The 22,532-nt window shown below is 36.8% G+C and overlaps 1 protein-coding gene across 1 annotated transcript in view; it reads right to left on the bottom strand.

Moving 5' to 3' along the window:
• CNDP1 (carnosine dipeptidase 1) overlaps positions 1-22,532 on the bottom strand; it is a 63,649-nt gene that overhangs the window by 25,056 nt on the left and 16,061 nt on the right. Inside the window, exons 3-5 of the mRNA XM_027852360.1 lie at positions 11,376-11,504; positions 9,199-9,348; positions 4,777-4,939 (exon numbers count right to left, since the gene is read on the bottom strand). Coding sequence (XP_027708161.1) covers positions 4,777-4,939; positions 9,199-9,348; positions 11,376-11,504 — 442 coding nt within the window. The remainder of the gene's footprint in view (positions 1-4,776; positions 4,940-9,198; positions 9,349-11,375; positions 11,505-22,532) is intronic.

Raw genomic sequence — 22,532 nt, 5'->3', positions numbered from 1 at the left:
CTTGCTCTATCCACTGCATCACCTAACTGCTCCTCAGTACTCTAGGCAAGTGTAAGACTAGCTTGCAGAGACGTTGACCTGAATTGGTATAGAGAGTTTTGGAAGCTGGGAATTCCCTATAACAATGAAATCACAGGTCCAATTCCTATACCTATATAAACTTAATATGAAAAATCAATACAACCAATTATTCCTACTTTGCAACTATTTTCATTTAAATAAATTAATTTCAATGCATACAACATCATCACTTTTCAGTCACTCCTTTTACAATTTCCACAAGGATTCATTCATTCTTGTCCATTTTTTTTTATCCCTTTTGTGGTTATAGTAAGTTTTGCATTTTTCTGGATCTGGTATTTTTCGTTTTTCATTATTTACAAAAGGTCTTTGTAAATTTCTTTATATTCCTTATACTTTTTAATCTGAATTTTATTATAATATTCTTTTACAGGAGTATAACATAATTTATTTAACTATTATTAAATTATTTATTTAAATATAACTATTTAACTATGTTTAGATTAAATAAATGTTTAGATTGTTTTCCTTCCTTCCTTCCTTCTTTCCAGTCTTTCTTATTTTTTGTAATTTAAAATAACACTACTATAAAAATCTTTAACATAATAGCTTTTTTTCTTTGTGATAATACTCTTAGGATACATATTCTGAACACTAGGATAAATAAGTCAAAGGGTATATTTATTTTTGTTACATTTACTGTGTACTGCTAGAGCATTTTTCAAAAAGATTCTACTAGTTTCAAATTCTTTCAACAACTAATGAGTGTACCAGTTTTTATACAACCCCACTAGCACTGAGTTTTAATGTTTTAATTATTTTTGCCAATTTGAGGTGTTATCTCAAAGTTGTTTTAATTTGTATTCCTTTTAATTATTAAAGTTGAGCATTTTTCAATTGATTATTAACAATTTATGTTTCCTCTTTTTAAAATTGCCCTGTTGTAGCCTTTGACCATTTGTATATTTTGAACTGGATCTATGAAAATTTTAATAGTTCCTCATGTATTTTAGATGTAAAGTTTTTATATGTCATACTGGTCATAAGTATTTTTCCTATCTGTTACTTTTATTTTTCTTTGTATTGTTTTTGTTGTATAAAAAAATTTGTCTTAATGTAATCAAACACATATGTCTTGCCCTAATAAGTCCCTCTGACAATAGAAATATTATTTCCCCTTCACAATTTTGATAAATGTCCCTTTCTTCTATCTTTTAAAATAGTTTCTCTTTGTATGCTTAAGTCTATTACCCAGCTAGAATTCAGTGTGGTATATAGTATGAGATATGGGTCTAAATCCATTTTCACCAAATTACTAAGCAGTTTTTCCAAGTCCATCTATTAATAATGAGCCATTTCCCCAGTTTTTGTCTGCTATATCAAACTTTAGTATTTTATGTATATTTGGTTAGATATCTGGCATCTGTAAGCTGTTCTACTGATCTTTTTTTATCTAGTTCTGGATAGTTTTGAGAACTGCTTTATATGTTTTAAAGTCTGGGAGTGTATAACTACCAATATTACCTTATTTTCCCCCTAGCCTTCCCCTTGATTTTATTGCCTATTTGTTTTTCTATTTATATTTCGTTGTGTTTTCATCCATTTCTATAAATAAGTACTTTGCTCTTTTGATTGGTATTTCATTAAACTTGTAAGTGAATTTGGAGATTGTGGTCATTTTTATTATATTAATCTGACCCATTCTTAACATTGATTTCCAATTATTTAGGTATTCCTTTGTTTCCAATATTGTAGCTTTATTGTTGTCCTTTTATAGGGCATATATTTCTGGGTAGGTTGATTCCCAAATATATTTGAGTTTGTTGTTATTATAAATTGGGTTTCATATTTATGATATTTTCTTTATTTTTAGTGCTGGCAAATAAAATTCAAATGATTTTCCTGGGTTGATCTTGAATTCTGTGTCATTGCTGAGTTTGTGTATTTTTATCATTAATTTTCTGATTGAGACAGTTGGATTTTTCGCATAGACCAATGTTACCTGTAAATAATGATATTTTGAGTAATTCCTTTCCAATATTTTCTTGTCTTATTGAAACGACTAGAATTTCCAAAACCATGTCAAATAAAAGTGATGAAAATGGACATCCTTGTTCTGTACCTTTTTTGGTGGGAATACTTCTGTTTTCATTGTATTTTATGTCAACTCCTGGCTTAAGGTAGATACTTTTATTATGTTGAGGAAAAATCCCCCAATTTCTACATGTTTTATTATTTTTGTTATGAGCAAATATTATTAATATAATTGTAAAACTTTTAAAAATAGTTTTGTTTATATGTTGCATCATGTGATAGTTTTTCTGATGATGAACCAGATTTACATACCTTATATAAACCCTGTTTTATCATGATGAATAATTTTAAAAATATGTTGCTATATTGATGTTAATATTTTATTTGGTATTTCTGCACCTATATTCATTAGGGAAATTGGGCTATAGTTTTTATTTTATATTGTTCTTTTTACCAGGTTTTTAAGTCAACTCTGTATTTCCTTCATAAGCAGGATTGGGTAGTATCCCAGCATTCTCTGCATTTGTAAATAATGTAATCTATGTAATGTAGGGATAACTTGTTCTTGGAAAGTTTGAAAGAATTGACCTATGAATCATCTTGGCCACGTATTGTTATTCATAGTATAATTCTATGATGGCATCTTATTTCTTTCTTGGTCCTATTTGATTTGGATGATTAATTTTCTATTATTTCAATTTTGACAATTCATAATTTTATAGATAATAATCTATTGCCTTTAAATTGTCTATTTTTTATAATTTAGCTATGTGCTATGTTTCATGAATTAATACTAGTCTTTTTGTTGTTTTTTTTTAATAGTCATGTTTAGAATATGTGATTTTAGAGTACAGTTTTATTTTTGAATTTCCCCCCCAATAATGTGCACTTATTTATTCTGCCTTATACCTTCCTCCAGCTGAAAAGAAAAGGAAAACAAAACCCTTGCGACAAATATGCACAGTTAAGCACAACATACTGTTACATGGCCATGTTAAAAAATATTTTTCTTTCTACATCTTGAGTTCTGTTTTCTGTCAGCAGGGAATTAGCATTCTTTAACATTGGCCTTCTGGACACAATCCTATTGCTTTAAAAATATTTTTGTATATTTTTGTGTCTCTTCAAAATTTATCCTAGTTTTTAGAAAGTCTGATATTGCTCTAATTTGTATTTTAAAAGTATAATTTCTTTTTCTTTTTCAATTATTAGAGAATTTTTTCTTTGTCTTTGTAATTTTGTAGTTTAACAATTATATACCTTACAGAATTTTAGTTAGGATTTCTTCAAGGTGGGATCCTCTGTATTGTTTATAATGTCAGTGTTGCTTTATCTTCTCCCCTCTGGAAAGTTTCCTGTAATTAGATTTTGGAATGCAGTGGCTATTTTTAAATTTTGGTATCTATGAACTCAATTGACTGACTTCTTTTACTTCTTACTTTTTCTTTTGAAACTGTTACTTGCTCCTGCTTTCTTTTTTTCCAGTTAATTGCTTTTTCAATTCTATTATATTATAGGCTTGTTATTTTTGTTATTTATTGATTAGAGTGAGGAAGAAAGCCCAAGTTTTCTTCAGACTTTGGACAAGCATAGAAAATAAGGAGGTCAGGAGATGTCCCTCTTATCAAGTCTGACATTTTGAAAAGAGAGCCAGAGAGAATACTCACTGTTCTAGTAAGGTATCAGGTGTCTTCCAGAGGCCTGGATCAATCTGGTTCCAGGACCCCACCTGGAAAAGTAACTGGAGATATTGGAGACTCCCCTCAGCTCAGGCTGAGTGTTGGGATTGGGAAATTAGAATGATGTCCTAGCTTCTGCTGGTGGTGGTGGTGGTGGTGGTGGTGGTGGGGTGGGTGTGTGTGTGTGTGTGTGTGTGTGTGTGTGTGTGGCTTTCTGGAGCTTACATGTGAGTAGCAACCATTCTGCATGTGTGGTGTTGCAGTCAAAGGGAGTAGGGAAAGGCCTCAGCAATTCATGATTCACATCTCAAAAAGTCAGAGAGATGATAAGCTACAAATGGCTCTATTTGGCATGCCAAAGGAGGCAGCACACCAGTAACTGGAGATGTAAGTTTCTGTACAGGCTCAAGAACTCTAAGACAGCAAGACATTGTGGCTCTACAGGCAGTGGTGGTAATAATATTTCTCCTCCAGTAGTAAAAAGAGCCTTGGAACTTCAATTAGGAGTGACCTGGATTTCAATCCAATCTCTGACACAGTAGCTGTGTGACCTTGGGCAATTCACTCAACCTCTCTCAGCCTATTTCATCTTTAAATTAGAAATAGTCATACATACATTAATCTTACACAGTTGTCAACATCAACTGAGATAATGTATGTAAAGTGATTTGTTATATAAAAGGGTGTTACTACTCTACTACCCTAGTAATTTTTGCAAATTTGTTTTTGCTTTCTTTTTCTTCTTTTTTTTTTTGATGGAATATGGAGAAGGTTGGACAATATTTCTAATTCCTTGAGGTGATTTAGGCACAGCTGGCTCCTGTTCTACCATCTTACATGAAGTCTCATCAAATATTTCTGAGATATTTCCAAGTAGATAATTTTGGGATAGTGACCAATCCACTGGAAAGAAGCCAGTAAGATAATGAGAATTTTAATGATAATGTCAACAAAATTGAACAACACTTTAAATTACATAAACAACTAATTAGTTTTAGAAATATAATTATGCCAAAGAAACAAAAATGAACAAAGTACTAACCATCAACTTCTACCAGGGTGAAGGGGTCTGTATGCCACCCATCCTCTTTTTTGGCAGGCTGCACATCCAAGTGACCATAAAAGCACACTGTGGGTTTCTTTGGATCATTACCAAGTTCAGCTAGAAGAATGGGAGGTATTGGAAGATTCTGCCCATCAGGTAGCTGCAGAAATACAAGTAAACACATTAAAACAAGTCTTGTCATATAGCTTGCCTTCTCAATGGATGGGGGAGGGAGAGAATTTGGAATTCAAAAAAATTTTCCTAAATGTTAAAATAAATAAATAAATGAAGCATAATTATAAAAAGAAAAGAGAAATAGTATTAGTTTTTCAGAGAAGCTAGAAATGTAGGATTAGAATCTCATGTAATTTGAATTGTTGTGTAGCCAATAATTATTTCTTTGTGTCTTGGTTTTTCCATTTATTTTATTTTATTTTAATATTAAGACCAGGTCTCTCTGTCCTACCCAGGCTAGAAGCACATCTGATAAAAATGAGAGTTTTGTCCCACTCCATTTTTGACCTGGGCCAGTTCATCCTTCTTTAGAAAATCCAGGGCTTCTCTCCTTCTCCCATCTTCTCTCTTCCTGGTCTTGGAGGTTCACCATATTAATGCTGAACTTAGACACTGGTTGGAATAGTTCATTGAAGCTCAAAATTTCAAAGCTCAAGAGATTTTCCACCCTAAGCTGAGATTATAGGAATACCATTATGCCTGGCTAGTCTCTAAAATGTATATTATATGACTGATCCACTTCATGGAAAGTTATGGGAAAACTTTATTAAAAATAAAATGTTTTCCAGGAATCTGGAACAAAATTTTTACAGCAAGTTTCTCTGATAAAAGACTCAAATATATAGAGAACTGAGTCAAATTTGTAAGAATATGAGTTGTTCCCCAATTGATAAATGATGAAATGAACAGACAATTTTTCAAAGAAATCAAAGCTATCAATAGTCATCTGAAAAAATGCTCTAAATCACTATTGATTAGAGAAATGCAAATTAAAACAACTCTGAGGTACCACCTTTATCTATCAGATTAGTTAGTACTATCTCACACCTATCAGATTAGTTAACACAACAGAAAAGGAAAGTAACAAATGCTGGAGGGGATGTGGAAAAGCAGGGACATTAATACATTGTTCATGGAATTGTGAACTGATCCAACCATTATGGAGAACAATTTGGAACTTGGCCCAAAGAGCTACAAAACTCCACATCCCTTTGACCCAACAATACCACTACTAGATTTGTATTTCAAAGAGATAAAAGAAAATAGAAAAGGACTTATTCATAAAAAAAATTTATAGCAGCTCTTTTTTGTGGTGGCAAAGAATTGAAAATTGAGGCAATGTCCATGAACTGGGGAATGGCTGAACAAATTGCGGTATATAATTATGATGGAATACTATTGTGCTATAAGAAATGACAAAGGAGATGCTTTCGGAAAAACCTGGGAAGACTCATATGAATTTATGCAAAGTGAATTGAGCAGAACCAGGAGAACAGTTTACACAGTAACAGTAATATTGTAAGGATGATCAACTGTGAAAAACTTAGCCGCTCTGATGGTTAAAATGATCCAAGACAAATCCAAAGGACCATGATGAAAAATGCTGTCCACCTCCAGAGAGAGAGAGAATTGATGAACTCTGAATGTAGATTGAAGCATATCTTTTTTTTTCTCTTGGGGTTTTTTTTTTGGGTTTGTGTTTTCTTTTGCAATGTGGCTAATGTGGAAATATGTTTTGCATGACTTCACATATATGATCAATGTCAAATTGCTTGCCTTCTCAAGGTGGGGGGAGAGGCAGGAGAGAGGGAGAGAATTTGGAACTCGATATTTTAAAAATGATTGTCAAAATTTTTACATGTGATTGGGAAATATTTAATGAAATAAATAAAAATATTTTAAAAATTTTAAATTAAAAATAAAGTGTTTTCAACATACAAACAAGTAAAACATTTGTTTATTCATTCCCTTCAATGAGTCTTTGAAGGTCAACTGCTCTGAGATCAATAAGAATAGCTAATAATATCTAACATGTATAGTGCTTACTATATGCAAGGTACTAGCTAAGCATTTTACAATTATTATTTCATTTGAACTTCAAAACAACTTTGGGAGATAGATGACATTATTGTCCAATTTCACCCATGAGGAAACTGAGGCAAACAGCGGTTAAGTGACTTAGCCAGGGTCACACAGCTGGAGTGCTGGAGACTGGATTTGAACTCAGCTTCCTTACTCCAAGTCCAGTGCTCTGTCTACTGTGCCACCTACCTTCCAATGATCAATAAATGTCCAGAACCCTCTTGGTCAAACTGATCCCAAAACAAAGGTAAGAATTTAAGATTTAAGATTGCCATTTATGATTGAAATTTTTAATTCTTCTAATGACATGAAAGGTTAAAATAGAGTCTAGAATCTAGAGTAATTTACATGCATTTTAATTCAAACAGAAGAATGACTTGAAGAGTAAAGATTTCAAGGTAGGAATGAGACTGATTGTGTCATTGATGACTTACACAAATAAGAATGGGGACAAAAGATATTATCAATGACACAAAACCATAAAGGGACATGGGCTAGTTATACAAAAAGACTAGGAGATAAGATGCACAGCCTGAGTGCTACATTAGCATCCTCAAGATATGAAAAAACAGAACAAAACACAGAGGGAGGTCTTCAGAACATTACATGACTCCTCCATGCAGGACTAAAGGAAAACCAAAACTCTGTTCTTGGTGTGACTCTCACAGATGATGTCCAATGAGAGACAATGCTCTTAAGATGAAGCCTTGGGCCTTCTCCCTTCTGAGCCCATGTGGCCCCATGAAATGGATCTGAGTTGTTGTTCTTTGTATTTGCTCTTTTCTGTTTTAGGTAAAGGGATTGGAACCTCTGATCTCATTAGTTTCAAAAGGTCAGGAGTCTGGGTTTTGCCACTAGTCTAGCATCGATGCCCCACAGATCAAAGACTAGCCTTTGAAATTGACCTTCAGGTCCCAGCCCTGATACAAGGACATATCCAGCAGTCACACCACACCTGCATATGAACTTGGTGGGACCAATGCTATGGAGAAACTTTGTTAAGAGTAAGCACACTCTTCCTAGAGAGTGATGTGGTATAGGGGAGAGTGTGCCTCTGAAGGATTAGGGGCAAATGTTTGTAATTTTGTTTTTCTAACATCTTTAAAGTAAATACTACTTTGTAAAAGCTTTAAAAAGAAAAAAGAATAGAGGGATTATGATATTCTCTGGTGGAGAGACCATGCATCCTCATGAAATCATCATTTTAGCTAAGTGTCACATTCAGGGTAGGTAGAATTCAATTTAATTAATTTCTTTTTTTTTTAATCAGTGGAAGAGTCTGTTTCCATTGGCTTTGTCGCTGGAAGAGTCTACATCTTTTTTTTTAAATTATGCTTATTTTTTTTAACATTCTTTTTTATTTTGAGTTCTAAATTCTCTCCCTCCTTCCAGCCACTCCCTTACTATTTTATAAAGCAAGCAATATGATACCCATTATACATGAAGTCATACAAAAGATATTTCCATATTAGCCATGTTGAAAAAAAAAAAGCCAAGAATAAAGTGGAAAAAATATACTTCATTCTGTACTCAGAGTTCATCTGTTTTCTCTTTGGAGATAGATAGCATTTTTCATCATGCGTCCTTTGGAATTGTCATGGATCATTGTATTGATCAGAGTAGCTGAGTCTTTCACAGTTGATCATCCTTACAATATTGTTACTATATATAATAGTTTTTTGGTTCTGTTCACTTCATTTTGCATCAGTTCATATAAGTCCTCCTAGATTTTTCTGACACCATACCCTTTGTCATTTTTTATAGTATAATAGTATTCCATCAATAATCAAATACCACAACTTGTTCATCCATTCTCCAATTGATGGGCATCCCTTCAATTTCCAATTCTTTGCCACCATAAAATGAGCTGCTAGAAATATTTTAGAACAAATAGATCCTTTTCCTCTTTCTTTTTTTTTTCTTCTTCTTTGATGTCTTTGGAATACAGACTAAGTAGTGGCATTGCTGGGTAGAAGTGTAAGTACAGTTTTATAGCCCTTTGAGTGTAGTTCCAAACTGTTCTCCAGAATGGCTGGATTAGTTCACAACTCCATGAACAACAATGCATTAGTGCCCCTGCTTTTCCACAAGTCCTCCAGCATTTGTCATTTGTCTTTTCTTTTGTGTCAGCTAATATGATAGGTGTGAGGCAGGATAATACGATAAAGTAAACTGGAATACGACAAATATATTGAAGGAAAAAATTTATCCAGTATTCTGCAAATACTAAAGAGACACATCACCACCTCCATTAGAAATTAGATAATCAACTGTAGGGCAGAGAATTTCAATGGTTAATGGAAGTAAGATAAGGCATATTACCTCTTGATGTCCCATGTCTATTGAATCTACAGCAGCTCCTAAGTGTCGAAGCTTGTCTGCAGCTATATCCATCATTTTGAAGATTTCTTGTCTGAAGTGAGGCAGAGGTTGAATAGAATCACTCTCAATGGCCACCCACTCCTTAAGTGACTATAAGGAAAGTCAGTGATCTAGTTAGTGTAGAGGAAGGGGAAGGGGAAAAGGCAACAATACCTAAAGAAATCTGCTCCTCAAGTATTCAGGAATATTTCAAGTCTGAACCTACCAAATTGCCTTCTTTTCCCTTTGTCTAAATGCAAGCAAATAATAATCACATGATAGGAAGGTAAGAGAGGAACTAACAAACTGGTAGTTATTCTTGGGGTTATCCGATGAGACTATTGGCCAGCAAAAAAGTGTTTAAAAGTTATTGCTATGAGATGTATAGTTTTTCATTAAGAACTTCAGTAATACAGGACCTTTCTAATAAGCATCTGTCCTTTTTTTGTGAATATAATATGTAATATAATAACCAAATAATCAAAAGATCAAGGGACCACCATCACCACCACCATCAGTTCTACATGGCCTCTGGAGTCATACAGATTGGCCAGGGAACAGCGAATCTTTGTTTCTTGTTTAGAGTTTTTAAGGTTGTGAGACCAGCCAGCCTCCCCTCTTTTGGCTTTTCCTAGCAAATGGTCATGCTGTGGCCTTGTCTTTCTTCTCATCTTGATTGTATTTGGCTACTGCTTGCCCTTATGCTACCTTGGGACATCATGAAATGTGGTACACCAGACTTGCTTAAAACAGTAAGGATCCTAAAGGGATTTTTAGGCATTTTGTTTTTGATTTCATTGATGTAAGAAACTTTCTAGTGTGGAAACTCCACATCCTTTAATATAGAAATAGTCTATCATTTGGAATTTTAGAAAGTTGCCAAGTATACTATGAGGTTAAGTGATTTATCCATTGGTCCCATGATCAATATCTGTTGAAGGCAGGACTTGAACCCAGATGTGTCTGTTTCCAAGGATAGGCCTATAACCATTAGGCCAGGCTACCTTTCTTTCAGTTATATATCCAGTTGTTTTGCATTGACACTTCAATGATTCTGAATTTCTGATTTGGTATAAATGGCCTGTTAAACTTCTGGTCTTCTGTACTTTTTTAACTGATATTTATGCTATGGTATTTTTTTTCTAAATCTACATTTTTATTTAAAAGATTTTCTCAGAGGAAAAAAGATTGGTCTTGGACTCTTTGCCTTAATATCTACATCTTACATTCCATTCATGATCTTTCTAGTTAAAATTGCTTGTGCTTTTACTGACCCACTTCTAATAAAGAGTCTTCTCTTTACTTCTAACAAATTGCTCATTGGTGGAACAAATTCTGTTTTATATACATACGTTCTTAGACCAGAAATTCAGAAGGTAAAATTTTATCCTGGATTTTTTGCGGTCTTTCTGATTTCCTTGTTTATTAACATTATTGCTGTTACCTGATTGTTATAAGACTGGGTGTATTTTTAGCAGTAGAGAAAGATGTATTTGGATTTCAAGTCCAACTTGGGACACTTTTCTGTTAATGCAATCCTATTCAGTAAATCTCCATTAAAATTTCTAACAAACAGGGCTTGCTACCAATTCAACTATCCAATGTGAAAAGAAAAATTAAGGCAAGTCACCTGACTGGACTTCTAAGTCACACATTCACATTTGTGACTTAGATCATAAAACAAGATGACTCTGTTTTACAGATAAACAGCAGTCCAGTGTCAAGGACAAGAATAGTGGACTGAAAATCAAGGAGACCTGAGTTCTAGTCCTCCCTCAGACAGTTATTAACTATGTGAAGCTGGGCAAGTTATTTAGGTGTCCTGAGATTTTGTTTCCTCGTCTGGATGGGACTTCATTACAGGGTCCCAGATTTAGAGCTAAAAGGGACATCAGAGATCATCTAGTGTAATCTTCTTGTTTTACAGACAAAGAAATTTAGGCCCAGAGAGGAGAAATAACTTGCCTAAGGTCACAGTGATGACAGAGCCATGTTTTGAACCCAAGTCCTTTGATTCCAAATGAGTTCTTTCCAATGACACACGGCCTTTCAGAGAAAGGTGGTGAGGAATCATTGACAATTCCCCCTCTTCACCTGAGGGGTAGATTCTTAAATTAGAAATAGACATTTATTCCTACCTGAATAAATTCATTTTGATGAAGATCAATGTACTGGGAGATATTCTCCAGCATTCTGGAGGGGGGAGGGGAGGAAGAGGAGAACAAGCCACCCTCAAGAAGCAGAAGCACTGTGAAGATGGAGGAGGCCTGCAAATTCAAGGGGAAAACGTCAGTTCAAAATAGAGTCAAGAACATCTACTCTTAATCTCTCATGTAATTAAAGCTCTTTCTTCTCCTAGCTAAAGAAACAACTGAGCTAAAATGCAAGGTCATAGAATTAGAAATGTACTTTTATTTTTTCACAAGAAATAGGACTTAGAGCTTCAGAGCTAGAAAGAGCCTTAGAGATCACTCTGAATCACTCATTTTACAGATGAGGAACTGAGGCCTGGATGGGGTAAACGAGTTGCCTAAGGTTATACAACTGGTAACTGGGGGTAGGTCTGACACCAAGTTCAATACTCTTTACATCTTTCTTTACAGTTCTGAGGAGCTTTCAAAGATTAGCCTTTGAGCAGGGATTTTTTTTTAGCCGAAGCAGTTCATGAAGCCTGTACATGGAGGAGCAGTGAGGACTGCAATGTATTTGAATGGTATGAGTGTCTACCCTGGATGACAAGATCATAGCTCTAAAGCTGTAAGGGATGATAATGATGATGGTGATGATAACAATAATATATTATAACGATAAATAACTAGCATTTATATAGCACCTACTATGTGCCCGGCACTGTGAAAAACACTTTACAAACATCTTGTCATTTAATTCTCACAACAACCCTCTACTATAATCCCCATTTTACAATCCAAGAAACTGCGGCAGAGATTAAGTGCCTTGCCCAAAGTCACACAGTTAATAAGTGTCTGTGGCCATATTTAAATGCAGGTTTCCCTGCTTCCAGGCCTGGCATCTATCCACTACACCACCTAGCTACCTTCAGAGGCAGTGGAATTCAACATCCTTATTTTGCAGATGAGGAAACTGAGCCTCAAGGAAGTTAAATGATTTGCTCCAGGGCACACAGAATAAGCATCAAAAGTTAGGGTTTGGATCCTGATCCTCAGATTGTATAAGTGTTCTTTCCCTATACCACAAAGGGATCTTTTTAGGATAGGAGGATTCATTCAATCAAGACTTATTAAGCACCTTTTACATTGGGCGAAGGGCAGGGAGCACTGAAAAGCAAGCTACAGTCCTCATGACATGCTCAGGTATGAAATTATGAATGATGTTATCAAACTTGTGATGAGCAGGTAAGGCAAAATCCAAAGGACAATCTTATAGGGAGGCCCACTTTATCCCTTTTCTGTAGGTCCAACACACACACACACACACACCTATATACACATGCATACATACACACATACAGTAAATTGATGTTATTAATTACATGTTTTGGAATCATAAGCTCATTGAAATTTGGAGTTGGCAGGAAGGAAGGAAAGAAAGAAATTATACAATATGTGAGTCAGGAACAGAACCCAGTTTTCTTGAGCCTACTTCCTACATCTATCCATCTATCTATCTAGCTATTACTTTTTCTATATATATTTTTCTTTATTTGTTTATTTATTATGGTCTAGGCTTATGATGGAAACTCTTTATTTTAGGCAATTGGGGCTAAGTGACTTGCCCAGGGTCACACAGCTAATAGAAACTCTCTTTAAAGAAAATACCTCTAATAATACAAATGGAAAATTTCTGCACCTTATTGTCTAAGAGAGTTGCCAGGGGGCACTAAGAAAATTAGGGGTTTACCCAGGGTTGCACAAAGCTGGTTTGTGTCAGGGACAGTACTTAAACCTGTGTTGTCCTGACTCCAATGCCAGCCCCTCTATTCATTAGGCAATACACCCTCTTTCACCTAGCTAACTGAATATAATAATGATGTTCTCAATGATCTGTCATTAGGTCATATTTTCTGAGTTGTTTTTCCAGCGCTAATGAAGTCTTTGACTTGACTCCAACACATTCTTGCTTGGTCCCTTTTGGACCTGTGGGATACCTTTTCAAAATGATTAGCTATCAAAGTGGCAGTCTTTGACCACAAAATCAAGCAAAGCTACTGCTCTGATCAAAAACCAACTGCTTGAATGGGTCATAGCAAAATGCTCCACAGACCAGTAGGCTCTAACCTTTTCCTTATCTATGCATGTTTTCCCCCATTGCTGTCACAGTGCTCTGCACACCATAGTCACTTAATAAGTGCTTATTGCTGTTGATGATAAACTTTTTTTTTTTAACATTTGTATTTTGTAAAATACTCCTGATTTTGTTTCAACTTTACAAATAGGACATAGAGCTTCAGAGATAGAAAGAGCCTTAGAGATCACTCTGAATCACTCATTTTACAGATGAAGAGCTGAGGCCTGGACAGGGTAAACGAGTTGCCTAAGGTTACACAACTGGTAACTGGGGGTAGGTCTGGCACCTAGTTCAATACTCTTTACATCTTTCTTTACAGTACTGAGGGGCTTTCAAAGATTAGCCTTTGAGCAGTTAATGAATTTCCTTCCGTTCAGCTTGTTCTCACTCCCCACCAAAGACACCACATGTAAAATGTCTGTGGTGAATATAGCATCAGTTTAGTTTATTCATTAGTGTTAAGGATGTTGAAGAAATTTATTCTCATTATTCCAAAAGTCTTACAGCACACTGGTTAAAAAGCTCTGTCCTTATCAACTGAGCTAAAGAATCATGTGGCTAGATCATTTCTATGAGCAAAACAGAAAAAGGGTAATTACCTACCAGAAAGGGTTATGTGACTAGACGCTTTGGTTTAATTTTCAGATATTTCAAATGAGTTTACACTTACACGCAGTTGGGTTTGCAACCGCCACTTCTCTGTTTCATTTGCAATTTCAGGGCCAATGATGTGTTCTAAATGTATCCTAAGATCTTTTCACATGCATTAGATTGTAATGTTGAAATCCACCTCTTAAGGATTGATATTAATGCAGAGAATTGCAGGCACTAAGGCAAACAGGGGGCTGAGGGGTTGGGTGCAATGATCAGGATCAGGGAAGCCTGACAGACCCTTTAAATCACAAAATTTAAGCAAGTAATGGCCTCATTCATGTGCAAAGCTGGAGCTAAACAGAATTTTATGTCTGACCTCATGGCCTGACTGATGTGACTGAGACAGTGGGAAAGAGGAAACCTGATCCATGACCACACCAACATGTCAGTGTAAGGAGCTGGGGTAAAGGGACCCAGAATACATTTAGCCACGAAAGGCAAAAGCTTTAGGGAGACAGATTGGCCAAACAGTTTCCTGATACTCTGTCTTGCCTCCTCAGCAGATACTGATTATCTGGTGTGAACGCAGAAGACACTGCATCCCTAGCAACCTTCTCCAGAGCTACATGCTACTCTCTGACCAGAAGGAATAGCAGACATATTCTTTGCTTCTTACTCTCACTTCCAGGTTATCCCTTTGCCATTATCGCTCAGTATCCTCTCCTTCATCGAGGATCAGTCATAGTCTTTATCATCCAGTCCTAATTGGTCTCCCTGTCTCATTTCTCCCTCTCCAATGAAGTCTCCACAAAGCTGCCAACATGATATTCCTAAAACAATGGTTTTAGGAATGGTTCCCAACATGGGACATGCAAGATGATCCATTGGGGTGCAGCAAGGAAATGTTAGAACTATCTAAAAAAAAAAAGAAATTAAGCTTTACTAAGATTTAACATACAGATTGACTGTTATCTTCACTCAGCTGAGACACTATTCATCTGTACTTTCATTCAAATGTAAAAAGAAACATGTCTCTCCCATGTGATTTGTTGTAATACTTGTTTCTTTAAATCTTCAGCAGCATTTTTATGCATTTTGCAACAATGTTTACTAACAATGGAATGCATTTTAGGTTTTTTTTTCCCACATTGTTTTCCATGAATTATTTCAACAATTTTTAGGAAGAACAGATGTTTCCCTAATAATATGTAGGGGTTTTTTTTGTCTTTCTCTATCAAGTAAGAAAAGGGTTCCAAACATTTTTCACTGTTTAGAGAAATTTTGTTAAGTACTGGATCGAGTGTGGTTATCATTGTTGCCACCTGGAGACATAATTGACAAAGAGCCAGGAATCCTGGGAGTGGAAGGGGGCAACTCTACCCCTTTTTTTCCACTATCCACTTGTGCTCATATCATTAATACTTTCAATTCCACCTTCTTTGCCAGTATGTTTTTAAACCACTCATCCATTTTTTGAGGGCAGCTTAGGTAAAACTAGATGATATAATCCATAAATTCACTTACCTAAGCACATGTAAAATGTTCAGTTTTTAAATGTTGAAAGAGAATGAATGGAATGTGAGAGCTCCATTGTCAATAATCACAATGTGGTACTTTCAAAAGTGAAAAATTCTACTTTCCTATCCCTGGAAAATGATGCCTAGGGGTGGTTATCACAACCTGAAATAACTGCCTCATTTCTGTGTTATTGCTCTGGATAGAAAAGGCAGATTAGTGTAGTGGAAAGAGTATTTGATTGGAAATGAGGACAGCTAGTGTTTAAATCCTCTCTGCCACTTTTGTCTGTGTGATCATCATCAATAATAATAGCTGACATTTTATTACATGGTGATTTCAACATATTATCTTGGTTGATCCTCACAATAACTACTTGAGGTAGATATCAAACAGAGTGCTCTTACCACTACTATTGCCAAATATTAATTAATAGTTATAGACAAGTCAACATGCATTTATTAAGCACCCACTTACTATGTGCCAGTCATTGGACAAAGCCCTGAGGTTACAAAAAAAAAAAAGCAAAAACAGTCCCTTCTCTCTCAAAGACCTCCTAGTCTAATGGGAGAGACAACATGCGAACAACTAGGTACAAACGATATGTACTGGATAAATTGGAGATAATCTCAGTGGAAAGGAATCAGCATTAAGAAGGATCAAGGAAGACTTCCTGCAGAGGATGAAACTTTAGTTGAGTCTTGAAGGAAATCAAAAGGCAGAAATGAGGAGGGAAATAGTTCCAGGTATTGTGGACAGCCAATGAAAATGCAGGGGAGTTGAGAGACAGAGTGTTTTGTGAAGGAGCAGCAAGAAGGCCAGTGTTACTGGACTACAGAGTTTGTGGAGGGAAGTAGTGCTTAAGAAGATTGGGAATGTAGGAGGGGGCTGTTATAAATATTAAAAGTCAAGCAAAATATTTATTATTTTATCCTGGAAGTAATAGGGAGTCATTTAATGCTATTGAATAGGGAGGGGACATGGTCAAACCTGATCTGGAGTAAGGAGAAACTTGAGGCAAAGGAGACCAACCGGAAAGCTATTGCAATAGTCTAGGTGTGAGGTGATAAGAGTCTTCATCAGACTGGAGACAGAGTAAAAGGAGAGAAAGAAGTATGTACAAGTGATGAGAGATACTATGAAGGTAGAATCAATAGGACTCGGCAATTGTTTGGATATGGGGTATGAATGGTGGTGAGAGAGTGAGGAGTCAAGAATGACACATAGCTTTTGAGTATGAGTGACTGGGAGGATGGTGGTAGCCTTGGCACTAAAAAGAAAGTTAGGAAGAGGAGTTTTTAGGGAAAGGTAATCAGTTCAGTTTGGGACAGCTGAGTTCAAGATGTCTACAGGACATCTGGTTCAATAGCAGTTGGAGATGCAAGACTGGAAGTCAGCAGAGAGTTAGGACTAGAAATTAGATCTGAGAATCATTTGCATGGAGATTATAACTGAATCCATAGGAGCTGATAAGATCACCATGAGAAATAGTAGAGAGAGAAAATAAGAGCGTCCAGGACAGAGCCTTGGAAGACATCTGCAATTAGTAGACATGTCCTGGATAAAGCTCCAGCAAAGGAAATAGAGGAGAAACCAGACAGTTCAGAGGGGAATCAGAAGAGAGTAATGCCATCAAAACCTAGAGAGAAGAAAGCATCAAGAAGAGGGTGATTGACTGTAAAAGGCTGCAGAGAGGTCAAGGAAGGTAAGGATTGAGAAAAAGTCATTAGATTTGGTGATGAAGAGGCTAGTGGTAACTTTAGAGAGAGCAGTTTAAATTGAGTGATGTGGACAGAAGTCAGAGCATTAAGAAAAGAGTGAGAGGAAAAGAAATGGAGGGACAGATTATAGACAGACTTCTCAAGGAGTTTAATCATGAAATAGGGGAAGAAATATAGGATGATAGCTGGTAGGGATATTCAGATCAACTGAGACTTATTTGAGGATGAGGGAAGCATGAGTGTATTTGTAGGCAGTAGGGAAGCAGCCAGTAGACAGGGAGAGATTGAAGATAAATAAGAGAGTGGGGATGATAGAGGAGGCAATCTACGGGAGGAGATGGGATCTAGTGGGATCACTTGTGCATGTAGAGGGATTTGTGTTGGCAAGGGGAAGGGGCATCTCTTCATATGAGATGGGAGTAAAGGAAGAGATAGTAGCAGAAGGCATCTGAATGATGTGACATAGGAAAAAGGGGAAAAGAGGGAGCGCTTGATGAATACCTTCAATTTTTTCTTAGTGAAATATGAGGCATATTGAGAGATGGGAGGAAGGAAGATAGATAGGAAGATTCTGAAGATCAACCTGGCAGGATAAGACACCAGACACTGAGGTCCTTTCTCAAACTAAATTGGCAAGCATTCAAACTTTTACTGCTGAGAGTGCAACTCCAATGGGCTGGCTACATTGTTCAAATGCCAAATGTATGAACTCACGCTAAGGCAAGTGCTCACATGGTGGTCAGAAAAAGCAATACAAGAACACTTTCAAAGTCTCTCTTAGGAACTTTGGAATTGATTGTATGACATGGGAGACACTGGGACAGGTCCACCCAGCATGGCATGCCCTCATCAAAGAAGGTACTGTGCTCTATGAGCAAAGCAGAATTGAAGTTGAGAGGATGGGAGAAGGGAATCTCAGGAGACTTAAGGAGGGATGAAATGATTTGAAAAAGCTGCCAAGATGAGTGGGATAATGAATCAATTAGGGAAATAGAAAAAGATTGCCTTGCCACAGTGAAGGCTCAATTGATAATATGAATAGGCATTTGTAGTGGACCTAATCAGCAAGGTTTCATGATTTTTTCCAGCTTCATTCAGCAGCATATGAATAGGAGTGAGGGCAGCAGACAGTGGGAGTAGTTTTAGGGTGTTTGGGGGAATATCAATATATATGTTGAAGTCCCCTAACAAGAGGCTAGGAATTGGGGAGTAAAGAAAAACTGTAAACCGGGCACTGAACTCATTAGGGAAGGAAAAAGTGTCCTAGAGGTCTGTAGACAACAGCTACCTGAATTTTGATTGGGTGGTAGATGTAAATTGGGTGGTAGATACAGATTGAACCTCAAAGGAGGAGAGGTTATTGTGGTAAGGTGAGAACCTGGAAGTGACAACAGGGAACAAAGAGTATTCCAACTCCCCCACCTCAACCAATGAATGGGGAAGACGGGTTAGGGGAGGCATGAGTGAAACTTCAACATGTGCCAGAAAAGGGAAATTGTGTCATCAGGAGGGAGCCAAGTGAGAGTCAGAGGATAGGGGGAGTGAGAATGGAAAAGGGGCAGACATTCTAGAGAACACAGTGGATGGTGTGGCTAGCTTTGGACTAGGACATGGCAGGGGAGGGGAGGGGAGGGAGGAAAGGGGGAGGTGAGCAGGATGGAAATGGTGGTGGTATGGTAGTTGTCTTTCATTCTTTTTTTTTTTTTTTGGTGAGGCGACTGGGGTTAAGTGACTTGCCCAGGGTCACACAGCTAGTAAATGTCAAGTGTTTGGTCTGAGGCCGGATTTGAACTCAGGTCTTCCTGACTTCAGGGCCAGTGCTCTATCCACTGAGTCATCTAGCTGCCCCTGGTGTCTTTCATTCTTGAAGAGGACCAAAATGACATCACTATGTTAAAATCAAGTTACAGTTTGTCTGACTGTGGCTGATCAGCTTAATAGGATCTCAGAATGCTCTGCTGTAAGTTGGGCACAAATAGTCCATGTGAGTATTTGGAGTGGATTCTCTAAATTTGCCCATCTCACATTTCTTTTGAGCTACTTCAATTCTGCTTTGCTCATAGAGCACAGTACCTTCTTTGATGAGGGCATGCCATGCTGGGTGGACCTGTCCCAGTGTCTCCCATGTCATACAATCAATTCCAAAGTTCCTAAGAGAGACTTTGAAAGTGTTCTTGTATTGCTTTTTCTGACCACCATGTGAGCACTTGCCTTAGTGTGAGTGCATACATTTGGCATTTGAACAATGTAGCCAGCCCATTGGAGTTGCACTCTCAGCAGTAAAAGTTTGAATGCTTGCCAATTTAGTTTGAGAAAGGACCTCAGTGTCTGGTGTCTTATCCTGCCAGGTTGATCTTCAGAATCTTCCTAAGACAATTCAAATGGAAGTGATTCAGTTTCGTGGCATGGCATTGGTATACGGTGCAGGTTTCACAGGCATACAACAACGAGGTCAACACAACAGCTTTGTAGACCTTCAGTTCTACCCCTTCACGACAGCAAGCAAATTAAAACTGATTAACATAACTCATCTAGGCAGAAAGGAGAAAGAGGCACTGGTTTCTTACCCTGTACATTTCTATGTGCCCCATTACTATTTCTGCAGCTCATTAATACAAACTTCTTCATGCAATCCTGCTTGTTGTCAACAACCAGAAAGCACGAGTTGCTACTCAGTTGTTAAAATGTTGAGTAATCAAGTGTAGATGATTAGTTTAATGTCAACAAGGCTGGTTTAATCAAATTTACCCAGATGGGTAATAAGTTTGCACTTGGAAAATCAGAATAAGGAAAGAAGTTGAAAACGGGGGTAAAAGAAGCATTCAGGATATAATCCTGAAATATAAAGTTTTATTTGAAGTGATAGAGGAGCAAAGACATGAGCTCAATGTTGGCAGAATATACAGAGTAATTAGGATGTTATTAGAAAACAACAGAAATAAAACTATGTACTTTGCAGAGGCAAGATAATTTGTTTGAGGGAAAATAGCAATAAAACCAACCACAGAACAAAATTTCCAGTGAATATCCCTCGCAGTACTCCCTGTGAATGAAGTAGAAAGTTTAAATAATAAGTCTATAAGGACAAAATTAAGGCAAAATAAGATATTTTAAATTCATGAGAGTAAGAAGATCAGCCAGAAGGTGGTGCTAACAAACCACTCATACTCACACGTTGCCCTTTTTTTTTTTTTTTTCCCAATGGGAGCAATGACTACACATTGTAGGAGGAATTCGCTTAGGTCAAGCTAAACCACAAGTTAAAAGATCAAGAGCCAAAAGGCTGAAAAAAAATCAAGAGGAAATTAGGTCCTTTATCTCCTGCAGTGGAGCAAGCTGAAGATTAACAACCTTGAAGGAAGAGAAGGTAATGAGTGGGGCATTTTGCAAAAGAACCATTTAACTTAATTTTTAAAATTTTCATCTGTTTTTAATTTTATTTACTGTATTAGCTGTTCGTGACCTTGGGTAAGTCACTTAACCTCATTGCCTAGCAAGAACAAAAACAAAAACAAAACAAAACAGAAACCGATAATGATGAAATCACAAATCTTTCAAAATACAAAGTATAATAGGTCAAATGTAAGAAGTAACCCACTCCAGGGCAGCTAGGTGGTGCAATGGATGGAGCACTGGCCCTGGATTCAGGAGGACCTGAATTCAAATCTGACCTCAGACACATAACACTTACTAGCTGTGTGACCCTGGGCAAGTCACTTAACCCTGATGCCTAGCCAAAAAAAAAAACAAACAAAAAAAAACAGGAAAAAAGAAGTAACCCACTCAGTGACTTATTAAAACATACCTTGACCTATTTTGAGGTTGCATTATGGAGCCCCTTTCCATATTGTTCACAATTGTCAAGATCACTCATCCTAAACCTTTATACATGCTGACTTTTTAAACTGAAATCTCCTCTCATGTCACCCTAAACTACTTTTTTCCATTCACAGTAACAACTCATATTTCAGGATTCAGATTTTGACCTCTCATAGTTTACAACACAAACATTGACAACATCCTACCAAGAACCTTCTGCCCAGCCATCTCTGTTCATTCTGCTTATACTCTAATAAATATATGTTTTTCTCTGATTCAGGGCTAAGGAGTGACTGAAGAATTGTAGACCAGGAAAAGACCTTAGCTTATAAAAAAGCCAAGGTCTCCCACTGAATCCTGGGCCACCTCCAGTGGTCCTGATCTATATCTGGCCGCTGGACCCAGATGGCTCTGGAGGAGAAAGTGAGGCTGGTGACTTTGCCCAGCTCTCCCTCACTTAAATCAGTCACTTGCAAGTCATGTCATCATCTCCCTGATGTCATGGTCCTCTTCCAGAACTAAGGACAAACCCTGATACTGTCTTCCTCCATTAGATTGTAAAGCTCCTTATGGGCAGGGACTTTCTTTTTTTGTATTTGTATCTCCAGAGTGCCTGGCACATAATAGGTGCTTAATGAATGATTATTAAGCTTTTAAATCTCCTGAAAAAATGATCTGAGCATCTGGACCTTTGTAACCTGAATAAAAGGGAATACTTGTCAGGTTCATTTCACTGCTTTTGATTCTTTCTACTCAGACGTCAAAACATTTCTTCTGTTCCTCCTTATCTTCTTCTAACTTCTTGTGGCTCAATGACTTTTCACCTCTTAAAGATATGAAATTGTTGATTTGGAATACTTCAGTGATCTTCTAGTCCAACCCTCTGGTTTTACAGATAAAGAAACTGAGGCCCAAGGATTAAATGACTTATCCAAGGTCACAAATGTAAATCATTTGTTCTGGGGCTGAGCTCAAAGCAGGCAGGCCTACCCTGCCCCGGTGTAATGAAGAGATCTTTAGTTCCTTTGCTTATAATAATCAGGTCTTCCAGACTTTACAAATAAGGAAACTGAGGCCCAGGGATTAAATGACTTACTCAAGGTCACATAGCTTGATATATGTATATCTCTAATATATATTTAGTTATAATAACAGTAATACACATTTCTGTAATGCATTAAGACTTAGAAAAATGTTTTCTTCACAATAATCATGTAAACTAGGTAGTGAAAGTATTATTAGTCTCAATTTACAGAAGAGGAACCTGAGACTCAGAGGGTCAATTTGACTTGCCCAAAGTCACACAGTTAAGAAGTCTTATGATCACAGGCTTCTTGGAATCAGATTCCTCACCAGGACTTCAGAGGCAATCTAATCTAA

This window comes from Vombatus ursinus, unplaced genomic scaffold (genome assembly GCF_900497805.2).
Source record: "Vombatus ursinus unplaced genomic scaffold, bare-nosed wombat genome assembly UNPS02009573.1, whole genome shotgun sequence".
Lineage (NCBI taxonomy): Eukaryota > Metazoa > Chordata > Mammalia > Diprotodontia > Vombatidae > Vombatus > Vombatus ursinus.
Note: the sequence above shows the minus strand (reverse complement) of the source record. Positions and strands in the feature narration are given on the sequence as shown.